This window comes from Prionailurus bengalensis, chromosome X (assembly GCF_016509475.1).
Source record: "Prionailurus bengalensis isolate Pbe53 chromosome X, Fcat_Pben_1.1_paternal_pri, whole genome shotgun sequence".
NCBI classification, from domain to species: Eukaryota; Metazoa; Chordata; class Mammalia; order Carnivora; family Felidae; genus Prionailurus; species Prionailurus bengalensis.
In genome coordinates this window covers 97987966-98013442 of record NC_057361.1, presented here as the reverse complement: position 1 = coordinate 98013442, position 25477 = coordinate 97987966, and the positions used below count along the sequence as shown (strand labels likewise).

The 25477-nt window shown below is 46.7% G+C and overlaps 1 protein-coding gene across 1 annotated transcript in view; it reads right to left on the bottom strand.

Moving 5' to 3' along the window:
• Positions 1-8899: 8899 nt before the first annotated feature.
• IL13RA1 (interleukin 13 receptor subunit alpha 1) overlaps positions 8900-25477 on the bottom strand; it is a 60018-nt gene continuing 43440 nt past the window's right edge. Inside the window, exon 11 of the mRNA XM_043571398.1 lies at positions 8900-11697. Coding sequence (XP_043427333.1) covers positions 11605-11697 — 93 coding nt within the window. The 3' untranslated portion in view covers positions 8900-11604. The remainder of the gene's footprint in view (positions 11698-25477) is intronic.

Here is a 25477-nt window from a genome sequence, read left to right as displayed (position 1 = left end):
GAGCCGAAGTCGGATGCTTAACCGACTGAGCCACCCAGGTGCCCCGTAATCCTGATAACTCTAAAGACATGTCCATTTTAATTAAACCAACAACCTTAAATAAGCTTTGATAATGTGTATTTTCCATGTTGTAGTGTTTTTTTTTTTTTTTAAGATTTTATTTTTCTGTAATCTCTACATTTCACATGGGGCTTGAACTCACAATCTGAGGTCAGGTTGGCCTTTCTTGATCACAAGAGCGCGGATTAAATGGTCAAATGTCTTATAAGGAGGCAGAGGTCAGAAGGAAGAGGAAATGAGGCAGGGCGAGTCTGAAAAGAGAGGAAGTTAGGAAAGGTCTGGAACATGGACTCTTGCCAGACTGGACAAGCCACTGCCCGCCAGTGAGAGAGCCCTGCAGCTGGTAGCTGCTGGAGACAGAAGCCTACAAGAAAGTAGTAGGGGCACCTGAGCGGCTCAGTCGGTTAAGCATCCGACTTCGGCTTAGGTCGTGATCTCCCAGTTTGTAAGTTTGAGCCCCACATCAGGCTCTTGGAATTCTCTCTGTTTCCCTCTCTCTCTCTGCCCCTCCTCTGCTCTCTCTCTCTCTCTTATGCTCTCTAAATAAATAAATAAATAAATAAACAAATGTAAAAAAAAAAGTAGTAGACTTGAAGGGGAAAGGTATCTTGTCTACGCATGCAGGTGGGGGCTAGTGTGGGACGCAGCCGCAACATCAAAGCTGTAAAGCAAAAAAGCGAACTCACGTCTTGGGGAGGGCTATCCTGGTCTCCCTTCTAGTGCTTTTGGAGATGTCGTGGACATAAGACATTCGGTGTTCATTCTTAGTCCAGTTCTCGAGTCAAACAATAACTCATAGGATCACCCTCCGGTTTGCTCTGCAATTTTCAAATCTATTAAATCTTAGGTCAGCTGCTAGTTTTCTACATCTGCTTCCATTCTTTTCTAAAAACAACCCCAAGGGGTGCCTGGGGGGCTCAGTCGGTTAAGCGTCCGACTTCAGCTCAGGTCACCATCTTCCGGTCTGTGGGTTGGAGCCCCGCGCCCGGCTCTGTGCTGACAGCTCGGAGCCCAGAGCTTGCTTCGGATTCTGGGTCTCCCTCTCTCCCTGTGCCCGCCCCCCCCCCGACACTCACACACACACACTGTCTCTCTCAAAAATAAATAAACATGAAAAAAATTTTAAAAATAAACAACCGCAAATTGCCCTTGTATTGATTAATATTAGACCTGAAGGGCCCCTGTGGATCGCTTACTCCTTTTCTCACAGGTGACAAATGGAGACAAAGAAAAGGGAAGTGACTGGTCCAGCATCGCACAGCACAGGCTGGCATGAGATCTGACTGGTTGATGCCCATGTCATATAGGTTTTTTTTTTTAAGTTTATTTATTTTTTGAGAAAGAGAGAGAGAGAGAGCAAGGGAGGGGCAGAGAGGGAGAGAGGGAGAGAATCCCAAGCAGACTTCACGCTGTCAGCCCAGAGCCCATTGCAGGGCTCGAACTCCCAAACCGTGAGATCATGACCTGAGCCGAAATCAAGAGTCAGACACTTAACCGACTGAGCCACCCGGGCGCCCCTATGTCATACAGTTTGAATGTCACTCCTGGTTGAAAGAAAACGATCAACTAAATAGAGGGAACCTAGATTGCTCCTGGCTCATGTACCTTCTTCCTCTATAATTCTAGGTCTAGTCTCCACGGGGCTAGTTTACAGACTACGCAGCTCTCGGGTGTAAAGCTCAAGGTTAAGCCAGGCCTCCCCTCGGGGCTGAGGTTTGTCAATTGCCCGTAAGCCTCCTCAGCGCCCCCACCTCACCTTAATCCTCATACATTGTTTACACGGCACTCGCGTCGGGAGAAAATGGTTTGTTTGGGCTCCAAGCCAACCCATTTCACTGCCAAGGAGCAGCTATCCAGCATCATTTTTCCAGTTTCCATCTACCCCACGGGAAGGAAGGAAAGGAGGGAGGGGAAGGAAGGAAGGGAGGGAGGGAGGAAGAAAAGAAGGGAGGGTAGGATGGACGGATAGGCAGATGATCGATGGATGATAGATATTAGGTAGATAGATAGGGAGGAACCACTTTTGATTTTAAGTGTTTTTAGAAACACGAAAAGAGTTCAGATTCTAAGTCTAACATTCTAAGATTCAAATGTAGAACTCTTTTTCTAAAAGCAGGGCGATTGGAAAACGTCACGCAGCTACCACAATTCTGTACAATGAGGGTAAATAGTGTAACATGATGTTGTAAACGCCAGATGCTTTGCGGCCGCCAGAATGATCATTTTCACACAAGGGGGGGGGGGGGGAAGGAGGGGCGCCTGGCCGGCTCAGTCAGTGGAGCGTGCAACTCTTGATCCCACGGTCGTGAGTTCAAGCCCCGCGTGGGGTGTAGAGATTACTTAAAAATAAATCTCTCAAAAAAAAAAAAAAAAAGGAGAAGGAAGCGGTGCCAGAACAGCCGCATGTGCTTTATAAAAAGCCACCGTTCGTTAAAGTTCGCTTTCTATGATTTATTCCATCCACACCTCACAATACCGTTTGAGGTAGGTTCTCTTAACACCCTTCTACAGATCAGAGCTGAGGCTCAGGCAGCCCGAGTTAAGGAAACTTCTCCAAAAGTGGAACCAAACGATGATTGAGTGGAACGTGAGAGAAAGACATGAAACTTAAAGAATTCATCCAGGACATCCACTGTCCCGCTCACGGGAGTTCTAGGAATCAAGAAAATAGAAAGGGAGATTGTTACGTGAGAAATCACACAAGGTGATGTGTCCAACATGAAGGACAAGCTCGGGGAATGGCAGGATATGTGGAAGAAGGCTTAGCACCGTTACATTTTAAAGCACTAGAGACCGAAAGAAAACGCTTAAAGCTTGCGGAGAAAGAAGAGGTACGCACAGAAAATTGGAAATCGATCGGGGAATCAGACCTTTCAAAAGCAGCGCTGGAGAGAAGCGAGAGAACATAGTGGAATATGGTTTTCAACGTTCTGAAAGGAAATGGCTTCTATTATGTTTTAATGTTTATTTTTGAGAGGGGGGTGCAGAGAGAGAGAGAGAGAGAGAGAGAGAGAGAGAGATAGGGAGGGAGGGAGACGCCGAATCCGAAGCAGGCTCCAGGCTCCGAGCTGTCGGCACAGAGCCCGACGCGGGGCTCGAACTCACGGACCGCGAGATTGTGACCTGAGCCGAAGTCGGCCGCTTAACCGACTGAGCCACCCAGGCGCCCCTGAAAGGAAATTGTTTCTAATTAGAAATTCGTCACCTAGGGCAAATTTTAATCATATGCGAAGATGTATTCAGACACGGAAGGGTTTTATGAAAATTACCTCCCGTGCCACCTTTCTGAGGAAGTTAGCGCAGGGTGTAGTCCAGCGAAACCCGGGCGTAACGCAAGAAAGAAGGCAAAATGAAACGTAGGAAACAGAGTCTAGCAAAGAAGAGAAGCAAAGGAGGACAGCTGGGTGGCAGGCCAGGAGGGCAGACATTCCAGAATGGATCAGGAGGGCAGCAAACTCCATGAGGACTGCCTCCATGAAGAAAGAAATGGAACTCATCAGTTACTTATTTTTCTTAAGTTTATTTATTTATTTTAAGAGAGAGAGCATGAAGGAGGCCTAGAGGGAGAGGGCGGGAGAGAGGGAGACAGAGAGAGAGAGAGAGAGAGAGAGAGAATCCCAAGCAGGCTGCTCACTATCAGTGCAGGGTCCCAGGCGGGACTCGAACCCACGAACTGCGAGATTGTGACCTGAGCCGAAATCAACAGCCTGACACTTGACTGAGCCCCCAAGGCGCCCCTCATCGATTACTTATTATACGTGACCATGCTCAACGGAGTTTTGTGGTTCTATCAGCAAGTCTGGTTGGGGCTGATCTCACGACAGGTGCATAGAAAAACAGATCAAGCCAAAAAAGAGACAATTGGGGAAAAAGAAAAGAAAGAAAATAGAATTTAATGGTACTCCACATGGATCAAGTGTGCACCATGATACGCTATGATGCAAATATTGACTATTTGAACCAAAATTGTTTATATGTATGGGAGAGACGTGTGAGTACGTATGGGGGGGGGGGACACAGAAGAAAGCTAGTTCCTCATGTTCCGTCGCAGAGATTCCGAAATCGGTAATTCCTACACCTAAATAAGAACAAGAAATATCCCGAAGTATTAGGGCGTTATTCAGAAGGGTTATATACCCAAAGAACCCACCAAAACTAGTAGAAGCAGCTGAAGACAACACAAACGTATGATCTCATACTTCTGTGGGTCAGAAGTCCAACACAGTTGGACTGAATTTTCTGCTCCGGGTCTCGTAAGGCTGAAGTCATGTAGTTGGCCAGCCTGGGCTCCTATCTGGAGGCGCTGGGGGAGATTCTGCTTCCAGGCTCCTTCGCCTTGCTGGCAGGATCTAATTCCTTCTAACACTTCCGAAGGGCCTCTACTGTCTTCGAGCCAGCGGCAGCACTTTGAGTGAGTTCTTTCTGTGCTTCGAATCTGTCCTCCTTCTCTGCTTCCAGCCAGAGAAATGTCTCTGCGTTTAAGGGCTCAAGTGATTAGGTTGGGCCCACCCAGATTATACAGGACAATCTTCCCATTCGAGCATCTATAATCCTATTTTTTTTAAATGTCTATTTATTTTTGAGAGAGAGAGCGAGAGAGAGAGCAGGAGAGGGGCAGAGAGAGAGGGAGACATAGAATCCAATGCAGGCTCCGGGCTCTGAGCTGTCAGCGCGGAGCCCGACGCGGGGCTCGAACCCAAGAACTGTGAGGTCATGACCTGAGTTGAAGTCAGACCCTCAGCCACCTGAGCCACCGGGGCGCCCCGAAGATCTCTAATCTTGATCACATTTGCAAAGTCCCTTTCGCCACGTAACAGAACATTTTCACGGGCTCCAGGATAAGGGGGAGGGTGTCTTTTCTGGGAGCAGGAATCAGGGGTCAGGAGTGGAAGGGCAGGGGCCTGCTTGTTTGTTTTTTTATAAGCCCCGTGATATTCTTTGACTTTTTCACTTAAGTACGTGCTGCATTTTGACCGAATGAAACCCCAAAAGTTTAATTCCGTAGCCAAATTTGTGAGTATCGAGTTCCAAGGGACCCTATGTTAGGTCGCGTATCAAATGTAGTCACTAGGCACGTGATCGGTATTACACAAAATCCATTTTTGTGTTTCTAGGCAAAATGACGTAAGATCTGCAACACGTGTTAAGGAGTATTTGTTGGGCGCAGTCGTGGCGGGGGCCCTTGTGAAAATTCCGCTTTGGACGGGCCACCGGGCTCATCCGGTGGCCCACCTCCTGCGTTCTTACCGTCGTGTTAAAGGACCCGCTCTGGGGGCGCCTGGGTGGCGCAGTCGGTTAAGCGTCCGACTTCAGCCAGGTCACGATCTCGCGGTCCGTGAGTTCGAGCCCCGCGTCAGGCTCTGGGCTGATGGCTCAGAGCCTGGAGCCTGTTTCCGATTCTGTGTCTCCCTCTCTCTCTGCCCCTGCCCCGTTCATGCTCTGTCTCTCTCTGTCCCAAAAATAAATAAACATTGAAAAAAAAAAAAATTTTAAAGGACCCGCTCTGGTTACTACCGGCAGCTGCTGCTCGTGGCTAGCTACTTCCTGTAGCAACGGTAGGTGACTGTAAATGTAGTCCCTTGGTATGTAAAACCAGCCATTATCTTAGTTTGTGTCGGCTGTCACAGTAGAGCTAACCTAGTCCGACCTGTCCATTTTACAGATGAGAACACGGATGCCTGGGGAGACGAAGGGGCCCTGCCCACTGCATTGCTAGCGTCCGCAGCAAAGACCCTCACCCCGCAACGAGCTCCGCAAGTCACGTTGCTCTGTGCAAAGCAGCCTCCCCCGACTAACCACCTGAAGCTCAGCCAAAACTTACTCACTTCTAAGTTCCTAGCGCCTCGTCCGTTGCCTAGCACCTAGGTGAATCAATGCGCAGATGAATCTTAAGATGCTGTGAAAAGCTCACGTGAATGATTTAAATTCTCCAACGGCTTCCGTTTGCCAGGCCAACTTGGCCACAGTTTGCAATAAAATGTTTCTTCCTTATTTTTTTTCAAGTTTATTTATTTTTGAGAGAGAGCGCGTGAGCAGGGGAGGGGCAGAGAGAGAGAGAGGGAGAGAGAGAGAGAATCCCAAGCAGGCTCCGCACTGCCAGCTTGGAGCCCCATGCAGGGCTCAAGACGCATGACCTGAGCCCAAATCAAGAGTCGGATGCTTGACTGGCTGAGCCACCCAGGCGCCTTCTCAGGACAAATAAATATATCACTGGCCGTCTTATACAGGCTCTAACCTTGGGCCGACTTGGTTAAGTGTCTCCGTCACTTACTAGCTGTGTGACCTTGCATCTGCACAACTCATTCTATGTCTGGCTCCTCATCTATAGAATGAAGATAATAATGGCCACCTCCCTCATGGGACTCACATGGGAATTTAGTGAAATAAAACACGTAACCTGGCACGCGTTTAGCCGCTCAGTAACCGTTTTCTTTTTATGTAATTTTTTATACCTAATAACTGTTGAAAACTAGCAGAGAAATATTTTTCTGTTGCTAATAGTAAACTAATAGTATGACCATTAGGAAAGAGTGTTAAAGGCCAGAGAATCTTCAGGAAGAACTCATCTGGGGATTCATGTCAAAAATGGTGGAGCACGTCCAAATGTCAACACAACTCCCTTCCTTAGAGCAAAAGCATGCCAAGATTGAGCTGCAGTATTTACGAAGAACTTTATTGCTTGATCTAATCATCCGGGTTTTCAAAGAAGAGTCTCTGAGATAAGTGTTCTAGTTTCCTTGTTTTCTTCTAAAACGACTAATACTCTAAGAGCATAATGTGTTACTCATGTGAGCACAGAGTCATGCTTATAAAAGAGGAGGACCCGACGGAAAATTACTCTGGAAATCAAATGTGCTTCGATCATTCCGGCTCCTCTCCTCCTGAGACAAGGTGAACATGTTTACGGCTGCAAAAATTTGTTTTCCATAGATCTCATATAGATATAAAACCCCAAGTGTCCGCACTCAAATGTTTCCTGTCAGAATATTCAGTACGCTGATGTAGGAAGCAGCAAAGCTTTCTTGTTTAAAACAAGGCAAAGCGTACCTGCAGAGAGATTTCCAGAATCTTCTTGGATCATTCTAGACAGTTACAGAAATAACCTCACCAACATCAGCAGCCCCTACCCACACCCTCGGCTTGGGGTTTTGTAAAGATTCAGGGTAATTAATAAATGCGGTCTGCCCAAAGACTCACTCTTAGAGCTTAACAGTGTTAAATAACAGAAATTCTACCAAGTCCACTTTAAAGCTCTAACTGGCTTTATTATTCGAATCATGAACTGAGCGTAGAGAGGAGTTCCAAAGGGCTATTGAAAAGGAAAGGCTTTTAAAGGTAGAGAGGGAGTGGAAAAAAAAGGAAATTAATAGCAAGGAAATCCGTGGTTTTAGGCAACGTGTCCGTGCTAAGGGGAACGGGAGGGGTCTATCAGGAAAATTCCTAGTGCTGACCAGAAAACTCCACGTTGACTGGTTACAGGCTACACATTCTTGGAGGCTGTGACTGCAGTTAGGTTAGGGATTAGATCTGGTTTTACTGACTTGGGGCCATAATCTAAGTGACACCATTTTGGGCCTGTGGTTTTCTTTTGAACGACACACATGAGAGAAAAAAACCCTCCACGACGTTCAAACCATCTTGCTGTCGTTCTAGAAAATTTGAGACTACGTTACCATCTCTTAAGAGGACAGCTATTGAAAACTGATTTTCTTGCTCTCGAATCTGACCTGCTCATGTGGCTAGTTTCTAACTAGAAATTGTATATATAATTTATACCATCAGAGTCTCCTTTGTGTGTGTGTGTGTGTGTGTGTGTGTGCGCGCGCGCGTGCATTTGGATTTTTTCTTTTCCTACAGGTTTTCTGCCACTGCTTGGGGGGGTCACAATTAGGATGGGGACAACAGACATTCTCTCTCCGGGGTGGGATGACATCATGGGCAGCATTCCAGAGTGGCTCCCGGGGTTCTGAGGTGTTGGTGAAGGTCACGCCCTTGACTCCGGTGACGCGCTGCTCTGCAGGGAGGTGTTGGTGTCACGGTAGCCCTGCTTCACCACGAACCACCGGGGTTGTGTACGTCAGGATGGAGACCTGCGACAGCCGGTAGAGTAGGCCCCCTTCTTGTTCTTGGCAATGACCTATTTTTCCGTCCTGGGGTTGGACGACGGCCGGTGGAGCCCCTCTTCAGCTGCCAGCCCCGTGATGCCGCCTCCCCGGCGCCTGTGGCACCAGCTGCCACACTCTTGTCACGTGGGGAGCCACTCCCCCTCCGGGGCCTCCTACCTCCGCTTCGCAGCAGCCCAAAGGGTGCATTTCCCTTAATTATCAGAACTACGATTTATCAAATACTTCTGTCCCTTTAGGTTCCGCTTGCACAGGCTGTGCTCGTAGTAAACTGAGTGCATGCTCTTATCAGAAAACATAGGTGTTCCTTAAAAAAAGGTTGGGGGGGGGGGCGCCTGGGTGGCTCAGTCCGTTGAGCGTCCGACTTCGGCTCAGGTCATGATCTCACGGCTGGTGAGTTCGAGCCCCGCGACGGGCTCTGTGCTGACAGCTCGGGACCTGGAGCCTGCTTCGGATTCTGTGTCTCCCTCTCTCTCTCTGCCCCTCCCCTGCCTCACGCTCTGCCTCGCTCTCAAAAATAAATAAACGTTAAAGAAAGAAAACACAGGCATCCCGAGAACAGCAGGGAAGCTTGCGAGAAATGGCTGTAAGACAAAAATCACTGTCTTCGTTTTTTTTTTTTTTTCCACAACATCTATTCTTTTAACTCCGATTTTTCCACCACGCGCTCCTTACGACACGTTACCCCAAAATGAGACCACAGGAAAACACGTGGGTGACATACAAAAAGACAATATTTATTTCACTCAAGCTTTCCTATTAAGAAGTTAAACAAGATGACCCCGAGTTTGAAGGCATTACCAAAAAATACTCTTCACGTTGTTTCACGTATCCCTTCAGTGCCCAGATAAAGGAACAACTTAATGAAAGAATAAGAATGACCATCCTTACAGTGGGTTTACTTAGGTCTGTGGAGAAAAACAATCCATAGAGTTGAGGCATAAAACAGCAAACGAACCTACCAGTTTCCTACGGGTGATGGAAATCCCACTGACGTATTAAAGTTTCCCACGCGCTCCCAGACCTGGGGGTCGCTTTTTCCTTAATTATAGAACGGCCCTAGCTAGTCCCGAACTCGCTGCCCCCTTTTCCCTCGGCTATCTTACGGCTAAAAGAGGAGAATGGCACCGGATACAGCTTCCCCGCTTCCAGGCTGTGACCGTCAACACCGGCAGCCCCTCGGTGACTCGTAATACCAAGGCATCCCCCTGGCTGCTATCTACATAGAAAACCAGGGGAAAAAATGGCTTTCGGGGAGGCGTTTAGTGGGTGTGTTGCTTTCTAGAAACTGCAAAAGACTTGACGAGGAAATAATCTCGCTCCTACACGGGGAAACCAAGTGTCCTTGCCAGAGAACCTGAGAACGAAGTGGGGACATCTACTACGCCCACCCCAATGTGACCTCCAAAAAAAAAAAAAAAAAAAAAAAGCAGCCCAGGGAGGAAACCCGTTGACCTCTACCCTTGGCGAGGGATTTCCTCAGAAAGGCCGGGCACATCCCTCCTCCCCCCAGGGCCGGCAGGCTGCCACTCTCGCCCAAACCTGCGGCGAGCGGGCATCTCCCACCGGAGCGGCACCGGTCACGACGCCTGGGCCGCATCCAACAGGTGGATGTCTGCAGAACTTGTGGTCGTCGGGCTTTCAAGTTCCTACCAGGAATCTGAGTCCGTGTGCCTGAGGTGAGAAACACTGGGGGGCAGCGGGGGGGGAGGGCGAGGGGGACCCCTCACTTCCACGCTTCGTTAAACCTGGAGGAAAGAGGAGGAGCAGAGGGGAACGTCTCTGTGCATGTGTCGTAGGGCTGGGTGCCGGTGGAGCCCCTCACTTGGTAGGCCAAAAAAAACCCAAACAAAAATGGATACAAATGTTAGAGCCTCAGAAGCTATCGCTATAAGATGCAAAACCTACTCGTAACCACTTGGGGCAGCACGGGGGAAGGGGAAGACGGGGCTCTCCTCTTCTGAAGTGAACGGCGAAGTTCTTTTTTTTTTTCTTTCTTTCTTTTTTTAATGTTTATTTATTTTTGAGAGAGACAGAGACAGAATGCGAGTGGGTTAGGGGCAGAGAGAGAGGGAGACACAGAACGCGAAGCAGGCTCCAGGGTCCGAGCCGTCAGCGCAGAGCCCGACGCGAGGCTCGAACTCACCAGCTGTGAGATCACGACCTGAGCCGAAGGCGGACGCTCGACCGACCCAGCCACCCAGGCGCCCCTACGAACAGCGAAGTTCTAAGTGAGGAGAATACCTCCTTTCAGCTTAGAAAAATGCATAGAGAAATAGTAAGCGCTGAAAACCTTCAAACGAACGCAGACTCATGCAAGAAGTTACATACAAAACATGCAAGAATCAGTCATTGCTTCTTAGTCGCCTCACACTTTACCTGAGGTGCAGAGTCCTCCCTGCTCTTCTAGGTGTGCTGAGCAGCTTTATATTCTAATTTCTAGCGAAAGGGGACAGAAGGACACAACGGCGGGAACGGCGGGGGGGGGGGGGGCGGGCGATGGGGCAGGGGAAACGGGTACGGGAACCGGGGAGCCGAAAGCTCTGGAAAATGACTGGTGGAGATAGAGGGGTCAGAAGAGAGGCGTCTCAACTGGACCGTCAACCCTTTGAGTGGTGCCTCCCACCCGGGGGCCTAGCACAATCTGGACACAGGCGGAGTATTTGACTGGAGTAGCAGAGGTGAAGAAGAAACAAGACACCATGAGAGATGGCATGGGGCAGATCCCAACGCCCAATAAGGCATTCGGCCTCCACTGCCCTTAAAAGCCTGCCACGGCTCTGAAAGGCTCTTGCTGTAGTGGCCACGCTCGTGGCCAACACTGACGCCCGGGCCTTCCAAAGCGGGGCAAGCTGCTGCTCAGGGGGCTGACGAGTCCGGACTGCTAAGGGTTTACAGAGCCACGAACACGCCGTGAGATCCCGAACAACGGATGATAGGTTTCATCAATTTCGTTTGTGATAGATTCCATCAAGTTCGTTTGGTTAGATGCTCGCCGTGACTCAAGTCTGGCATTAGCGCCTGCATCCAGAATGAGTTTCCTCCCCCCGCCCCCACATAAAATGCATCGGTGTGGTTGGACACAAAGCGTACAAAGCAGGCACAGAACCCTCAGAAGTCGTCACAACTCTGGATAAGATGAACTCTACCGCCATCACCGCTGTTTGCTTTGCCCCCTACTTTGAAGCCTTCGCGAGGGAGGTCTGCTTTTCTAATTCAACGACAATGACTCCGCTCTCTTCGCCAAAGAGCCCCTTGTGTTTAGTTTCTCAGTGCACGACTTGACATGAAGACCGTGGCTCTTACGAGCTGCCTGTTTTTAAATGGCCCAGTAGTTTCGCTTTCCTTTTAACACGTTCCCAGATAACAAACGGAGAGTGGGATGAATCGTCACGTCGAAGGGTAAAATAAATTAGCCCCATCACTGAGAGGCTCTCTTCAGGTTTTCTATCAGCACAACAGAGTCAGTTTCTTCTTTGGTTTGCTTCTCATAGATGTCGTATTTCTTCCAGTGCTGGAAGGGAAGAAAACACACACACGATGACTCTTCTAAACAATGTTCTCTCCCTGAGGACTCCCAGCCAGGGCTTAATTTTAGGTTTGCGTGCATGGAACCATGAGTGTATGCCTTCCTGTTACGGTTTTGATTTTTTTTTTTTTTTTGACCTAAGAATCTTCGTCTATTTGAACAATGAAACGAAACAATCAGGAATTAACATGCGAGGTGGGGGGGGGGAGCGTGGGATCTTGACGCGGCGTTTAAGAGCTATCTCAGAGGAAAAAAAAAAAAAGAGCTATCTCAGGAGATACATTTGGGCATCTTCAAAACTGGAAACCGAGTCTTTTGAAGAAGAATACTAGGGTGGCAGTGCTTTTCTTACTTTAACTGTCACTTCCTTTATTTTCTTACTACCCAAATGTGACCTCTGTTCCAGAGACAGAATAGGCTCCAAATGTCAACCAGCATCTAGGCCAATGGCGGTATATAAAATGTCCCCAAAAAAGTCTTACCGCAGTTACAACTTTGTAAAGACCCTATATTAACAGTTTCATGTGACAGCATTTGCTAGAACCAGGAATTATGCGTAAGGTGAGCTCATCTTGAGGTCAATGTTAAGTGTGCCTCTTATGGTAAAAGCCAAGATCCTGGCCTTTGCCTTCTTTACTTATAACTCAAGGGAAAGGGTGGAACCTGAGCTCAGTCCCCTCATCTGGAAAATAAAGTCACTAGACGGAACCTGGTGTCTATGCAAACTATGGCGTAAGAGCAGAATCCAGCAGGCTGTTTTTGTAAATAAAGTTTTATTGGAACGCAGCCACGCCTATTGGCTTCCGTACCGTCCGTGGCCGCTTTCATGCTACTGCGGCAGAGGTGAGTTGCCGTGACGAAGACCGAAGGGCTCGGTGAGTCAAACATATTGACTATCTAGCTCTTCACAGAAAGCATATGGAGGGAAGAGTTGAGAAACGATGCTTAAAATTTCCAACTTCTTCTAAATTATTTAACCCTCACACCCCTAGTAGAAGGGCTAAAATAAAAAATACTGACAATTCCAAGTGCTGCCACAGACACGGAGTAACTAGATCCCTCATCTATTGTCGGTGGCAATGTCAAAGAGTACAGCCACTATGGAAGACAGTCTGATGGCGTCTCAGAAAACGAAGCATACGCTTAGCGCATGACCCAGAAATCCCACTCCCAGGTATCCACCCAAGAGAAATGGGAACATCGATCTACACGCAGACCTCTACATGAATGTTTACAGTAGCCTTTGTTCATAAAAGCCCCAAACTGGAAATGAGCCCAACGCCCTTGAACAAGTGAGTGGCTAAATCAACCGTGGTACAGCGCTATAATGGAATGTCGCTCGGCAACAAAAGGAAATAAACTACTGCTACGTGCAACCACATGGATGTCTCTTAGATGCATTATGCCTAGTGAAACAAGCCAGACTCGAAAATGTATGTATTTCATGCTTCCATTTGGAGGACATTCTGGAAAAGGTAAAAATTTAGGGACAGAAAGCAGATCAGTGGTTGCAAGGGTAGAGGGTCAGGAGCGAGGGGGTTGACTACTAAGGGGCGTGAGGGAACTTTGCAGAGGACAATGAAGATGTTCTGTATCTGGACTGGAGCAGTGGCTACAAAAGTGCATACACTTGCTAAAACTCCTCTAACCGTATGCTCAAAGAGTAAATTTTATTTGGCGTGAATCGAATCAACAAACCGGGAGTTTTGAAAACATGAAATGCAGAGACTTCAAATAAAAAAAAAAACAATCTGAAAAAATTCCATGACCTTGAAATAATGGCTTATTCAATAAATGGCACTAAGACAACTGGCTAAGCGTTTGAAAAATAAAGTTAAGCCCCGCTTGACGGCCCACGTGCGTAAATTCCCTGTGGATTAAAGACCTAAATGTAAAAAACAAAATCAAGTAAGTTCTAGAAAAATACACTGGGCAACAACTACATGAGTCTGAGATACAAAGAGGCTTCCTACACATAGAAAATAAAGATCTGCGTGCACAAAAAAGAAAAAAACTTCCGTACATCGTTAATCACCCTAAATTCCATACAAAGGCAATCAGATGACAAGCAAAGGATTAATAGCTGATAGACCCAAAGAGCTTCACAAACTACAAGGTTTCCAAAAGATGAATATGGAAGGGAAAAAATGGACAGTGAACAAGAATTTCACAACAGAATTACTTCAAGCCGATGGACATACCAAAAAATATGAAAGTTGATACATAAAATTAAAACAAGATGCCCTTTGGGGAGCCTGAGTCAGTTGAGCGTCAGACTCTGGATTTCAGCTCAGGTCATGATCCCGGGGTCCTGGCATCGAGCCCCGCATGGGGCTTCGTGCTTCGAGCGTGGAGCCTGCTTAAGATTCTCTCTCCGTCTCTCTGCTCCTCTCCCCTGCTCTCACCCGCTCTCTCAAAAAAAGAAAAAAATCTTAAAACAAGATGCCCTTTTCTCATTTGTCAGCTGGCAAGATTTTTTTTTTTTTAAATTAGATACACTCACGCTAGCAAAGGCGTGGCAAAACCACCACTGAGACACCACGGAGACACTGAGACAGGGTATATAAGTTGGTACAACCCACTTGTCATCTATGCTTCTTGTGAACGATTTCAGAGTATGTGTTCTAGCACTCCCCTTTCCTTAACACGAAGGAATCAGACTCTACATCTGAAACCAGGGTGTTTCATTTGACAACATATATTACATATTTTTATATATCAGTAAAACAGATCTACCTCATTTTCTTTGCCCTGTGCATAATATTTCATTGCCTGAATGCACCATAATTTATCGGAACAGTAACCGTAATAGATATTTACCCTGTATATCCTTTCTGGATGATAATGTGTCAATATTAATCACAGGGTTTAAAAAGTGTAATCTCCTTTGATCCGGCAATCTTACTTACAACAATTTATCCCCTCAAAATAATAAAACATATATGCTAATATAGCTTGGAAATGATCCCTATGATAATGACGTTTAGACGTCATCTAAATGCCCAGTAATAGGGACTTGGTTAGGTACGTTATGATATAGTCACACGATGGAATACTATCTAGCCATTAAAAAGTATATTATAGGCCAAGGTTGGCAAACTTTTTCTGTCAATGGCCAGATGATAAATATTTTCAGCTTTGAGTCTCTGTCCCAATAAACTCACTCTGCTGTTACAGCACGACAACAGCCATAGATAACATGTAAATGAACAGGTATGGCTGGGTTCCAACAAAACGTTCAGGGACACTGACATCTGAATTTCAAATAGTTTTCATGGGCTAAGATGCAGTATTCTTCTTCAGATCTTTTCAACTCCTTAAAAGTATAACAACCACTCTTAGCTTGCAGGCTGTAGACATACAAGCAACAGACGGGATTTGGCCCGTGGTCTGTAGTTTACAGAGGAATTCTGGGAGAAATGCAGTGGTCGGCCGCATAGCTTCTGAATCCCCGCAGACGCCACCATAAAGAACACAGCAGGAAACAGAAGTAGGGTAAGTAGAGAGCAAAACTCAGACCCACAGACACAATCTACAACAAAACCGGAACAAAATGATGCCCCCCATGGACCCTGAGATATGAATGGATAGAACAGATCAGAGCCAGCGACAAGAGCACAGTGGAATCCGTCACGGGGGAGGATGGGGAGGGGAACCAGCAGGACATTTGACAGACACGAGGACTCTAAAATAACCCGGACATCAGCAAGCTAATTTATGAACAGCAAGTGAGCCCGGCACGGGTCTGCCCTTTCGAATAGTGACTGGGTACGAGGAGTCCATGGTATAGCCTGGGAGCTGCCTGGGCCTTCTGAACTCTTGAAATCACCCCAAGCTCCCTTCCCGGGCAAAGGGCCGCTCTGAGGAGCCACCAGTGCACACAGACTCCACACTGGCCAGGACAGAGACAAGAGAGATCAAACAGAAAGTCCAGCTAGAAGTAGAGGAGGCAGGGGACGCCTGGGTGGCTCAGTCGGTTGAGCTCAGGTCATGATCTCGCAGTTCATGGGTTTGAGCCCCACGACAGGCTCTGTGCTGACAGCTCAGAGCCTGGACCCTTCTATGGATTCTGTGTCTCTCTCTGTCTCTCTCTGGCCTTCCCCCACTTGTACTCTGTCTCTCTCTCTTTCTCAAAAATGAATTTCAAAAAACATTAAAAAAAAAAAAGTAGAGGAGGCAAGACAAGGTGGGGGAGATTTCGGTAAGAAATTCACTATATTTTGAACAACTGTAAAAAGTGCTAGAAGATGGAACTCCATAGCCATGAAACTAGGGAAAAAAGAAAACTATCCTAAATCAAGCCTCCTTCTAAAACATCAGGGAAATGAATTTCATGTAAAAATCAGCAACAGAATAAAATCCTGGCAGAATTAAAACATGCAAGAATGCCCCCTCAAATTACATGAAATTATAGTCCAATATTTTAAAGCTAGCTCACATATATTAAGAAAAAGTTATATGATATGAAAATAATGTATATGATGTGAAAGAACATAAACATTTAGAATAAGAACAACTCAGAAATGACCTGTTAAGCTTCAGGAAAGAATGAGAAGGAAAAGAAAATCATTTCAGAAATGAAGATTAAGCTAAAAGGAACACAGGGGTAAATGAACACAACAGATAATACCTCAAGAGAAACAGAAGATGAAAAGCAGGGGTTTTTTTTAACTAAAAAAAAATGAGGGGGCACCCGGGTGGCTCAGTCAGTTAAGCGTCCAATTCTTGATCTCAGCTCAGGTCATGATCTCAAGGTTCGGGAGTTCGAGCCCCAAGTCGGGCCCTGCACTGATGGTGCAGAGCCTGCTTGGGGTTCTGTCTCTCTTTCTCTCTGCATCTCGCCTGCTTGTGCTCTCTCTCTCTCTCTCTCTCTCTCCCTCCCGAGATAAACAAATAAACTCAAGAAAATTTTTTTTAAAAAAGTGAGAGGGCCCTGGCTAGCTGAGTCAGAAGAACATGTGACTCTTGATTTCGGGGTTGTAAATTCGAGCCCCGTGTCGGGTGTAGACATTTAAAAAACACGAAGGCAGGTAAAGATTATTCAAGAGGATGTAACAAATACAGAAGATGGGCAAAGAAAAGGGAACACAATAACTGAAATCCAGAAGTGGAGACATGTTTACTGAAATTAAAAAAACATCTGAAACTACATACTGAAAGGGGCACACCATATCCCTCAGAGAATCAGGCCAGGCTGACCAACACCACCACCAAGGCACGTTCTGGCAAAATTATTGGACATTGAAAAAAAAAAAAAACTTTTGACAACCAGACAGAAAAGACCAAGTGTTTGTTTGTTTTTAAGTAAGCTCGACAGCCAACGTGGGGCCCGAACTCACAACCCCGAGATCGAGAGTCGCACGCTCCACCGACTGACTGAGCCAGCCAGGTGCCCCAAGACCAAGTGTTTTAACGCAGAGAGAAAATTATATTGTCAGCCGACTTCGACATTTTATGCCAGAAGAAAGTGGATGCCATATTTAAGATATCCGAGGCAAGAACACGTGAGCCACGGATTTTGTACCTAGCTAAACTGATTTTCAATTATTAACGCAGCAAAGTCCATCAATATGCAAATAATTCAGGAAATGTTGGTCCCCTGAATCCTCCCTGAGAAAACTTTTAGAGCTTCCAACTACCAAAGTGACTGGGGAGACATGAACATAAAGACCAGCAGTGAGCAGAAATACCCCCGCGGAACGAAGACCAAATGTAGGCTATAGGGGACACACCGTAGTATGTAAGTTACATGCGCTGACAATGCAGACACTGGACAGTTTTCGAAACAGAGACAGACGGGAGGACATAGGGAAAAACTGCCCTTTTTGGTGATCACTGAAACTTATTTTATAATTTGTCAAATGCTCAGAAATTCCTTCAGTTGCACCTACTACTTTCTCATCTGTTAAATTCAAATAAAATTAAATATGAGCATGTCGTTAAAACATATCATATGGTTGGCTAAGAGTGTAGACTGGAGAATCAGGATGCCTGGGTTCGGGTCCCACCTCTGATGCCTGCTCGTTAAGTTTGGATCCTAGCACTGCTGTGTCCTCGCAATGTGATCTGGAGCGAGCCACACGTTACCACCACCCGCCCCCCCTCCTCCCCCCCCCCCCCCCCCGCCCCGGCCACCCTGCCATGGTACTTCACCGTCCTCATCCGTGTACTGGAGAGAATACCAACTGCAAAAGGGGATCAAATTAACAAGGGAAGTGCTTAGAAGAGTGTCTGCTACAAAGCAGAAGTTCAGTAAGTACAAGCCATTATTATTGTCGTCATTATTACCCCACTGACCAATAAAAGTTCCATTTCTCTATGTTGTTCCCACAACATTCAAGAGGGTTCTGTCTGGGTCACAGGATGAAGAGTGATTTTTACCCTTTTCTCTTTTGGTCTTCTGTATTTCTCACGTCTCTGTAATGAATCCGTATTGCTTTTAAAAGGAAAAATATTTTCATTTTTAAAAAATGCGTGCTGAACATCACACCTTCATTGGTTTCTAGTCATTAGACCCAATGGGTTAGCTGTGGTGGACAGGAAGAAAACCAATTTATTTTAACAAAGTGAACAACGCAGAAGAGATGGCTTCCAAGAAGACATTCATTTTGTCGCTTGCCTTTTTTCGTTCCTAAAACTTGGACTATTCTCATTTCCACCCATTATCAGCATCATGGCCTTTTCCTGAGGACTGCTTCTATGAATATGTCTATGTAAGAAAAGGGAACAAATGCTCTGACCCGTTGTTCCGTTTCGTAAATTATATGCCAGTCTCATTGCAAAATTACTTGTAGAAAAAAAACTGAACCCACAAAATTACCAGTCCATAATTCAGCTCACACTGCCAACTTTTTAAAACAAGGTAATCAACAAAAGAATAATGGCCAAATATGAAAAACATCGTGGATAGAAAACAAATCAGTGTTTGGGCAGCTAACATGACTGGCTTTTGGTTGTTAGTCATCCAATTCTAGAAAAGGCAGCACGCTACACAGGCTTTTATATTTTAAAGAAATAAATTTCGTGGCACAGTGGAATGCTAAATCCCAACTTAAGAAGACTTTCAAGATTTGGTTATTTCCCACAGTGAATTTTCCATAGAAGTGAAGTGGGCCTCAAGGCCACCTAAGCACCATGCAAAACACTGGCCTTTTGTAGGAACACAAGTCAACAGATTACACGCCCCAGTCTTCTGCAGATCAACGTTCACAAAGAAAGTGGAATAATATGAATTGGGGATCGCCATGCCTCGAAAATCGCTGCAGCTTAAAACAGACCCAGTTGAGGGGCACCTGGCTGGCTCAGTCAGTAGAGCGTGCGGCTCTTGATCTCGGGGTTGTGAGTTCGAGTCCCACGTTGGGGGTAGAGATTACTTAAAAGCGGCGGGCGGGGGGTGACTGAGTGGCTCAGCTGGTTAAGCGTCCTACTCTTGATTTTAGCTCCGGTCATGATCTCTCGGTCGTGAGATCGAGCCCTTTGTCGGGCTCTGCAATGAGTGTGGAGCCTAATTGGGATTCTCATTCTCTCTCTCTCTGTCTCAAAATAAATAAACATTAAAAGAAACAAAAGAACCAGTTGAATGTGGCGTGAAGGGAACTAATTTGGTACCATTTGAGGTAGTGATGGACCCAAACCCCGCTTCACAATGAAAATGAAAGGGAAAGAATGAAAGGCGTATCTGCCTTCCTAGCAGAAACAGAATTTCAGAACAACCAAAGAGCCTTAGAGTACTAAGGGCCAGCTTATAAACGTAGTTTCGATGATAGGAAAATCATCATTTCACAACGCCTGCTGAAATCATTGATTTGATCGATGAGACCAAGCGGCACAAAAAAGCATCCGCTAAAGAGCTGACAGGGTGCTAACTTAGCACCACGAGGACTATCTTCAGGCGGCACGGGGCTGGAAATCAGTGTAAATGGCTGGAGGGGACACCCCGTCAGCACCTTAAACACAGCGCTCAATCTCAGCCTCCCTAACGGTGGGAGGACCGGATACTACCTGTCTCCCAACAAGTGGAAAATTTTTACAATGGACTGTTACACGATAGTAAAGAACGAATCACTTCGAAAGCGCAGCCATGCTATTTTGGTTACGTTCCTGGTTTTTCTTTTCTTCTTCTTCTTCTTTTTTTTTTTTTTTTGCATTCCTTGCTTTTAAAGATACACACTAAAGTGGGGGAAAAAAAAAACCCCACAAAACCAACAACTCAGCAGTATTTGGAAGTCAACTCCAAGTTATCAAGCCGCTTTCCAATCAGGAATGTCAAACTGGCATGGTACTGAAAACATAATTGGTTTCCAAGAAGCGGGGGAAGAATAGATCATTTTTTACGGGTGAAAAAGAAAGGCAGATGCAGGAGGAGAAGCAATTCCCTCCGCACAGCCCCCTGCCCCCAGACATGGCCCGCAGCCCAATTAGTCACAAAGAAAAAGGCAAGCGGAGGAGCAACAGGAAGAAACGCTGTTGGCCACAGCGTTACCACGGAGACAAGCAAAACACTGTCAAAACAGTGGAAACCTTAAGGAAAACTATACGGAGGATTTCATTTCTTTGCGGCCACACCTACATAAGTTTCTGAAAAGAACCACTATAGGTGGTGTAGCGTGGAAGACGAGCGTTTAGAAAGGGCATGGCTTATTTTTCAGGCTCAGGAGACACCAACTTTGGGCTACGATGGCTTCAGGTTCAGGTTCTGCAATGGCCTCTCTGTATGACAGTCCTGGAGAAAGGTCTCTCGGGCCCCCACTGCCCCCATCTCTAAAATGAAGGGGTAGGACTAGCATCTAAGAGTTTTAAAAATTGACAATTAAAGGTAAATAATTCGGGGCGCTCAGATGGCTCAGTCGGTCGAGCGTCCGACGTCGGCTCAGGTCACGATCTCGAGGTTCGTGAGTTTGAGCCCCGCGTGGGCTCCGTGCTGACAGCTCAGAGCCTGGAGCCTGTTGCGGATTCTGTGTCTCCCTCTCTCTGGCCGTCCCCTTCTCACACTCTGTGTGTGTGTCTCTCTCTCAAAAATAAATAAACATTGGGGGCGCCTGGGTGGCGCAGTCGGTTAAGCGTCCGACTTCAGCCAGGTCACGATCTCGCAGTCCGTGAGTTCGAGCCCCGCGTCAGGCTCTGGGCTGATGGCTCAGAGCCTGGAGCCTGTTTCCGATTCTGTGTCTCCCTCTCTCTCTGCCCCTCCCCCGTTCATGCTCTGTCTCTCTCTGTCCCAAAAATAAATAAAACGTTGAAAAAAAAATTTAAAAATAAATAAATAAATAAATAAATAAATAAATAAACAAACAAACATTAAAAAAGAAAAGATAAATAATTCAACATGTAAAACATCCACCTCACTGGATGACCCCTAGGGCCATGTTCATTCTATAATTCGATAATTCTAGGGGCGCCTGGGTGGCGCAGTCGGTTAAGCGTCCGACTTCAGCCAGGTCACGATCTCACGGTCTGTGAGTTCGAGCCCCGCGTCAGGCTCTGGGCTGATGGCTCGGAGCCTGGAGCCTGTCTCCGATTCTGTGTCTCCCTCTCTCTCTGCCCCTCCCCCGTTCATGCTCTGTCTCTCTCTGTCCCAAAAATAAATAAAAAACGTTGAAAAAAAAATTTATAAATTTATAATTCGATAATTCTAGAAGTGAAAGGCTCATCTTTCTGCTGCATACACAGTTCAATTGATAAGGCTTGGTGCCGTGCAGAGAAAAGATTATTCATTTGCTTAAAAAGAAAACATGAAAATTCGTTCCATTCCCCTTTCCCGTCTGGCATTTGTATGACACTTTTAGTTTTAAACCCTGATTTCATTTAATGGTCTGCAACCACCACAAACAAAAACATCTTATGCTTTTAGCGGTCCATCTTGTCAGCGTATCCGCCTCGCTAAATTATAGAATTCTCTGACTCATCGGGATAACATATTATCCTCTAGACAGCAAATTGAAAAAAAGCAATTTTCCCATCTCTGAGACAGATAATTGATCTGATTTTGCTGTCGATGTTACTGCCGTTCACTCTATCACTCAGGCTTGAAACCTCGAGATTATTTTTACTCTGTACCTTTCATCGCCCACAGAGTCCCCAAGTTGTAATGAGTCGCCTTTAATAATGTCTCTTGCGTCAATCTCCCCTGCTACCACCTAAGTTCAAGTCCCTATTATCTCTCAAACTCAGATGGCCAAAATATTCTCTTTTCCCTTAATAACTTGTACAGGGCTTCTTTTATTACAAAAGTAATATGTGCTCATGATAGGCAATCTGGAAATTTCAGAAAGGTAGAGAATAACATCAATTATCCACGCGGTCCTTCTGCCCAGATGATCATTTTGACTCCTTTCTTTCCACTCACTGTTCTATGCGTACATTCGTGTGGTTTTGTAAAAGTTAGGATTGTAATGTACTCTGCAGTTATGATGTTTCTTACTCTTGTACCAGGAGCAGTTCGCTGTGACATCAAATGCTTTGAAAACCTAACCTGGTTTTTCACTAATTCTCCATTGTGGGTGTCTCACTGGCTTCTAAAGTCTTCGTGTTAGAGACAGACGCTGCACTGACCATCCCGGTGCCATTGTTGGATTATCTCCTCATCCTAAAAGTATAATTGTAAGATCACAGATTCTTGTTACGTGTTCCCAAGGTGCCCTCCACAAAGTGCGTGAGAAGTGCCAGGCCCCCACCCCCACCCCCACCCCCACCGTCCCACTTGCTGACATGGGCCACTATCGCTCTTTACAAATTTGTTGGGCTGGAAATTTATCTTATCGATGCTCGGGCCGTATGTCCTGTATGTATTCGTGAGTCCAAACACGTGTCCACAGATATTGGGCATTCGTACCGTGGCACTTGGGCTCGTCTTCATTCTGCTGAGAGGGGTAGCAAACTCAAAGATGTTTCAGGGGTCTGGCACGTGAGTTACCTCAACGTGTGAAACCACGGTGGGAACCGGGAACGAGAGGGCCAGAGATGAACTGGAGGAGTGTGCGCCAGGCCAAATGGAAAGATCTTAAATATGCCACGCTGGCCAAACAAAGCGTGTATGTGGCAAGTTCAGGACTGGGTTCCCAGGTGGCTCCCATGACTAGCCCTCCCCATATAAGGCCAGCCGGAATGCGACTCCAAACCTTTTTCTCGGAACTCCCCTACCCCAACCCTCTCTAGCAAACGGAACTCTCAGAAGGTAGTGAGGTTCCTGGGGACAAACGCTCTATCTTACAAGAGGCAATGCAGCAGAGTGGAGAGAGAGAGAGAGAGAGAGAGAGAGAGAGAGAGAGAACTCCAGGATCAGACAGTTCCGGGTCAAATCCCACCTTACTACCTACTAGCTGTGTGACTGCAGTCAAGTGACTTAGCCTCACTGAGGCTTCGTTTCCTCATCTGTATGAAAACAAGAAAATGGCACTACGGCACCTACACCAAAGGACGGTTACGAGCATGCAAGAAGGGAATAGAAGCAAAGCACCGAATAAATACACTGTATAACGTAGTAGCCTTTCCCTGACTGCTTAGAGGCGCTCATGTACCTGCACAGATCCCAACCTCCTTCCTAAGGAAAATAGCCATGACAGCATTTTTCTTTCTTTCTTTTTATTTGAGAGACAGAGAGAGAGAGAGAGAGCAGGCATGCGAGTGGGGGAGAGGGGCAGAGGGAGAGAGACAGAATCCCAAGCGGGCTCCACACTCAGTGCCCAGCCTGACACAGGGCTCGATCCCATGACCCCGGGATCATGACCTGAGCCAAAATCAAGAGTTGGACGCTAGGGGCGCCTGGGTGGCTCAGTCAGTTGGTTGACTGACTGGCTCAGGTCATGATCTTGCAGTTCGTGGGTTCGAGCCCCGCGTCGGGCTCTGTGCTGACAGCTCGGAGCCTGGAGCCTGCTTCGGATTCTGTGTCTCCCTCCCTCTCTCTCTCAAATAAACATTTAAAAAAACAAAAAGAGGTGGACGCTCAACCAACTGAGCCACCCAGGCGCCCCACAACAGTGTTCTTCAAAGTGTCTCCACAAACTATCTTGCCAGAACAGGAATCATCTGTGAGCTCCCGTTCACTACGCAGATTCCCGGGACCCACCCCAGACCTCCTGAATCAGACTTTCTGGAGGCGGGGTCCGGGGGTCCCTATTCTTACAAGGGTTTCCGTTGGTTGTGACTCAACTAAAGACGAAGAACCAGTGGTTGCCATATTCACCTGAGTTACACTTGACTTCTGCCTCACGGTGCCCCACCCTCAGGGTCTGGCAGTATGACCATGCCTTGATGAAAGACTGATCCAGAAGAATCCTCCTCTGAAAGCAAATCAGCCTCCCTGCCTTCCTTCCCGAGCTGTACATCATCGCTGCTATTGTGAATCACTTGCTATTAAGAGAATTGTTTGGGGAGGGGCGCCTGGCTGACTCAGTTGGTTCGGCGTGTGACCCCTGCTCTCAGGGTCATGGCTTTAAGCCCCTTGTTGGGGGTAGAGCTTACTTAAAAAAGAAACCGTCTGGGGATGCACCAGAATGGGAAAGCATCCACAGTAATACTAATCGCTAACGCTCACTAAGCACCAGTAATTGTACTGGGCATGCTAAGCAGTCTGTCTGTATTAAATTAATCTAAACCACAGAACGACACCAAGAGGCGGGCGCTATCATTACCTTCGTGTTACAAATGAGAAAACTGAGGCACAGAGAGGTTAGGGAAGTTACCTAAGGTCAGACAGATGGTAAATGAGATTTGAATCCAGACAATGCGACTCCAGAGCCCAGGCTATCATGTACTATGCTGTACTATTTCACTAAATTAACTGCCCTGGGCCTGATATTACTAATTTAAGATATATGTAATAATGCTGATATTTATTCCATTTAGTGTCCTTATTAGTTTCTTTGGGTGAATGTACTTATCGGAGACACCGGAAACTCTTCGGTTCCCCTGGGGTCTTCGCTTTTCTAGCCACAAATTCCAGCATGAGAGTCTGCAGCAAACCAACTGTAACAGTTGGGGTGAGTTTGTCTTTGGAGGCCAGCTTTCCAGGCACCAGCATGAACAAAATCGATGTCCATGCTTAGCCTATCTTTCTATTTCCCCAAATCACCAAGAGGCAGAAACCCTGCCCTTTGGACTGCTTTCATCTGGAAGGCTCCTCTCACTGAGGGTTTCGATTAAACAGACCCCCCTACCCCGGAGAGAACAAAGCCCAGTGATAGGAGCTGGGCAAAGTATCCCGAGGACTTCTCAAATGGTCTGCGTAGTCTGAGATACAAAATGTTTTAACTTATTTTTTTAAATTTTTTACTGTCTGTTATTGAGAGACAGAGCAGGAGCAGGGGAGGGGCAGAGAGAGGGGGAGACACAGAATCCGAAGCCGGCTCCACGCTTCGAGCGGTCAGCACAGAGCCCGACGCGGGGCTCAAACTCACAAACCGTGAGATCACGACCTGAGCCGAAGTCGGACGCTCAACTGACTGAGCCGCCCAGGCGCCCCTTATTTTTTATTTTAAGTGGGCTCTATGCCCAACCTGGGGTTCAAACTCGTGACCCTGAGATCAAGAAGTGCATGCCCCACAGACTGAACCAGCTGTGCACTGTGAGATGCAACATTTTAAATCACCTCTTCCTTAATCTTTTAGGTAAAATGTAGTTTAAAATAATCAATTTTGCATTTTCTTTTAGAGAGAGAGACAGCAAGAGAGCGTGTGCAAGTGGGGGAGAGGCAGAGGGAGAAGGAGAGAGAGAATCTTGAGAATCTTAATCCACACCCAGCACAGAGCCCGATGCAGGGCTTGATCTCATG